This window comes from Mus pahari, chromosome 10 (genome assembly GCF_900095145.1).
Source record: "Mus pahari chromosome 10, PAHARI_EIJ_v1.1, whole genome shotgun sequence".
NCBI lineage: Eukaryota > Metazoa > Chordata > Mammalia > Rodentia > Muridae > Mus > Mus pahari.
The window spans coordinates 51,984,746-51,988,164 of NC_034599.1; the positions used below are offsets into that span (position 1 = coordinate 51,984,746).

The following is a 3,419-nucleotide window of genomic DNA, read 5'->3' on the forward strand; positions in this document are numbered from 1 at the left end:
CAGAGGCAGGTGGATTTCTGAGTGAGTTCCAGGACAGCCAGGGCTACACAGAGAAACCTTGTCTCAAAAAAACAAAAAAAAAAAAAAAAAAAAAAGTAGCAGCCAAAAGTTCTTAAGGACTTTGTAGGCCATTCATTTATAATAAATGGTTTCTCATTTCAAAATAGAGATAATATATGTATATGGTATGTTTGTGTGTGTGTTGGAGGCTATGTTGATATTTGCACATAAGTGTGGTTTCTTTAGAGGCTACATCTCTTGTAGGAAAGGTTTCAGGGAGTTGTATGATCTTAAGAAGTGTGGGTGTTGTGATTGGAAGTTTATTCTTCATGATTGAGCAGTAAGCCCTTGTAATCGCTGGAGCATCTCTCCAGCCCCTTTGCTATTTATATATTTCTTCTGTATACAAGCACAAGTATGTATGTGTGCCAGGGCATGTGTGCGAATGTCAGAGACAGTTACAGCTGCCCCTTCTTTTCCATAATGTTAATTCCAGGGGTTGAACTCAGGCTGTCAGTCTTGGCAGCAAGCACCTTTACTCACTAAGCTATCTTGCTTCCAAGTATTCCTTTTTACCTGTAGTGGATTATGTTTGTGTTAATGATACTGATGCTGGAAATGCTTACCAAAAAAAATCACCTCAAGTATGTTTCTGGATAAAGTGGCTCTAGACTTTGTGTATTCTTTCAAAAGAATGTCTTCTATTGTTAAGCTGAAGAGACTTGTATGCAAAGGATGTGAGAAAGGGCCAGAAGGAAACTTGGAAGTCCTCTGTTCTCTCATTCTCAGAGTGTGCTTTTACAGCGTGTGTATGTAACTAGTATTAACTCCAATAGTATCTCAGGAGCTAGCTTCCTTCAGTTACTGTTTTATTGCTGTAAAGAAACACTGTGAGCGTGGCAACTAGAGAGGAAAGACATCTTGAACTGGGGCTTGCTTACAGTTCACAGGATTAGTCTGTGAACATCATGGTCAGGATTGTGGCAGCAGGTAGACAGTGCTCAACAGTAGCTGAGAGCTCAAATGTTGAGACACAACCAAGAGGCTGAGAGAGAAGGGGGTTTCGAGAGGTAACTGGGAATGGTGTGGGTTTCTGAAATCCCTAGTGACATACCTCCAACAAGGCCACACCTAATTCTTCCAAAACAGTCCATCAACTAGGAACCAGATATTCAAATATATGGCTTATATTTGAGCCATTGTCATTGAAACCATCACAGGAGCATAATTAGAAAAGGAGAGTTTATAAAGTTTTTTTGAATTTTGAATTGTAGTAGGATTTTTTCAATTTAGTGAATTGATTAAAACTCTGTTCCATAGCCTTCTGTCTTTCAGTTCTGATTTGCTCACTGTAAGGTGTGGGTCATTCATTCAGAGACTGGTAAGACGTTGATTAGTTATGAAAGTCAGACTTAATTAAATTTGGGCAACTGGTTCTAACTTATGTGCATCATACTGGAGTGAGATTTTATTTGTGTTGTCACTTTGTGGTTTGTGTAGGTTTGTAGTGCATCCCTGAGCATGAGTGCAGAATGAAGCGACGTTTGGATGACCAGGAATCACCAGTGTATGCAGCCCAGCAGCGAAGGATTCCTGGGAGCACAGAGGCTTTTTCTCACCAGCACCGGGTACTTGCCCCGGCCCCGCCTGTGTATGAAGCAGTGTCTGAGACCATGCAGTCAGCTACAGGCATTCAGTACTCAGTGGCACCCAACTACCAGGTAAGCTGGGGTGGCAGAGAACAGGAGTAGGGATGGTTTCATTAATTGAAGGTGATTTTTATTAAACATTGAGCTACCTAAGAAAAACATAAGGAGCGTATAACATGTTTTAAAATGTATGTACATGAAGCTTAAAAACCACCAGATAAGTTCAAAACATTAACACAAAAGTCATGTCATGACCTCCGAGGTTCTTTTCCTCCCCTTCATAGGGTACCCCTATTTTCCCTCTCTTTTTCTTGCTCACTCCTCACGGCCTTTTCTCTCTTCAATGAAATAGGATTTCATTATATAGCCCAGATTAGCCTTGAACTTTTCTGTCCTGCTTTATCTTCCCAGTTGTGTGATTATAGACTCTACCACCTTGCCTCACCTATGTGTTAGTCAAGATTGATTGCAGGGTCTTGTTTGTGTCAGGCAAGAATTCTACCACTAACCCACACTTTATAACCCTTCTTTGTTACTACCATTTCTATTTAGGTCTCAAATTAGCATAATTGTTTAGTTCAGATAGTTTTGTATTTTATGTAAGTAGAAGAACTTACTTTTTTCATTTTTTATTTTTATTTTTTGGTTTTCTGAGACAGGGCTTCCCTGTGTAGCCCTAGCTGTTCTTGAACTCACCCTGTAGACTGCTGGCCTTGAACTCAGAGATCTGCCTCCCTCTACCTCCTGAGTTCTGGAATTAAAGGTGTGTTCCACCACTGCCTGACTATCATTATTATTATTATTATTATTATTTATTATTATTATTATTAATAAACAACTTAATGTGGTTTATAGTAGCTTTTACTTTTTAACATTTTTGGTCTTGAGAGAGGGTCTCTTAACTATGTAGCCCTGGCTGGCCAGGTATAGACCAGGCTGCCTGAGTGCTAGGAATAAAGGCAGGTACTATTACACCTGGCTTGGTTTTTTTATTTAATTTTTATTTTGCAGTAATAGAGATTGAACTGAGGCCCTCATGTGTGTCAGCAAGCACTTGAGTATCAGTTCCTCAGGAGTCTCCTGTGAAGCAAATGTAGTGCTGACACTGGAGGCTGCTGTAGCAGTAAGTAACAGATGATTCTTAAATAAGGATTTAAAAAGAAAAACAGTATTCTGCTTCTGAGATTATTTTTATTTTCCAGATAGGTTTACAATTATGTCCTCTGCTAGATATATGTGCACATATCCTTACTGGAAACTAGTATATGCTTTTAATAAAACAAGCTATTTTAGATATTTAGCAAGAATAGGTAATGCTGCTGTGTTGTTTCACCTCCCAAATTCCATAAATCTAGTCCACAGTCCTGGCTTATTGGATTAGTACTGGGCTATTGGGCCCAATCTTCAGTCCATATAATTAATTAAGTTTGAAAAGCTGTAAAATGTGCCTGCCTGCCTTCCTTCCTTCCTTCCTTCCTTCCTTCCTTCCTTCCTTCCTTCCTTCCTTCCTTCCTTCCTTCCTTCCTTTTTTGAGACAGGGTTTCTCTGAGTAGCCCTTCCTGTCCTGGAATTCACTCTATAGACCAGGCTGGCCTCGACCTGCCTCTGACTCCCAAGTGCTGGGATTAAAGGGAGTGCCATCACTCAGCTAAAACAGGTATTTTCTTATAGAAAAGCAGAGTGATTGATAGCCTTTACATGAAAGACATATGTATTTGAATGTGAAGGATTTATTTAATTTTTTTTTTTCTCTCTCTCTTTTTTTTTTTT

At 39.5% G+C, this 3,419-nt stretch overlaps 1 protein-coding gene across 6 annotated transcripts in view; it reads left to right on the top strand.

Moving 5' to 3' along the window:
* Sin3a (SIN3 transcription regulator family member A) overlaps window positions 1-3,419 on the top strand; it is a 57,682-nt gene that overhangs the window by 13,574 nt on the left and 40,689 nt on the right. For all 6 annotated transcript variants that reach the window (XM_029543786.1, XM_021208148.2, XM_021208146.2 and 3 more), the window contains one exon: window positions 1,501-1,721. In XM_029543786.1, the coding sequence (XP_029399646.1) occupies window positions 1,533-1,721 (189 nt within the window). In that variant the 5' untranslated portion in view covers window positions 1,501-1,532. The remainder of the gene's footprint in view (window positions 1-1,500; window positions 1,722-3,419) is intronic.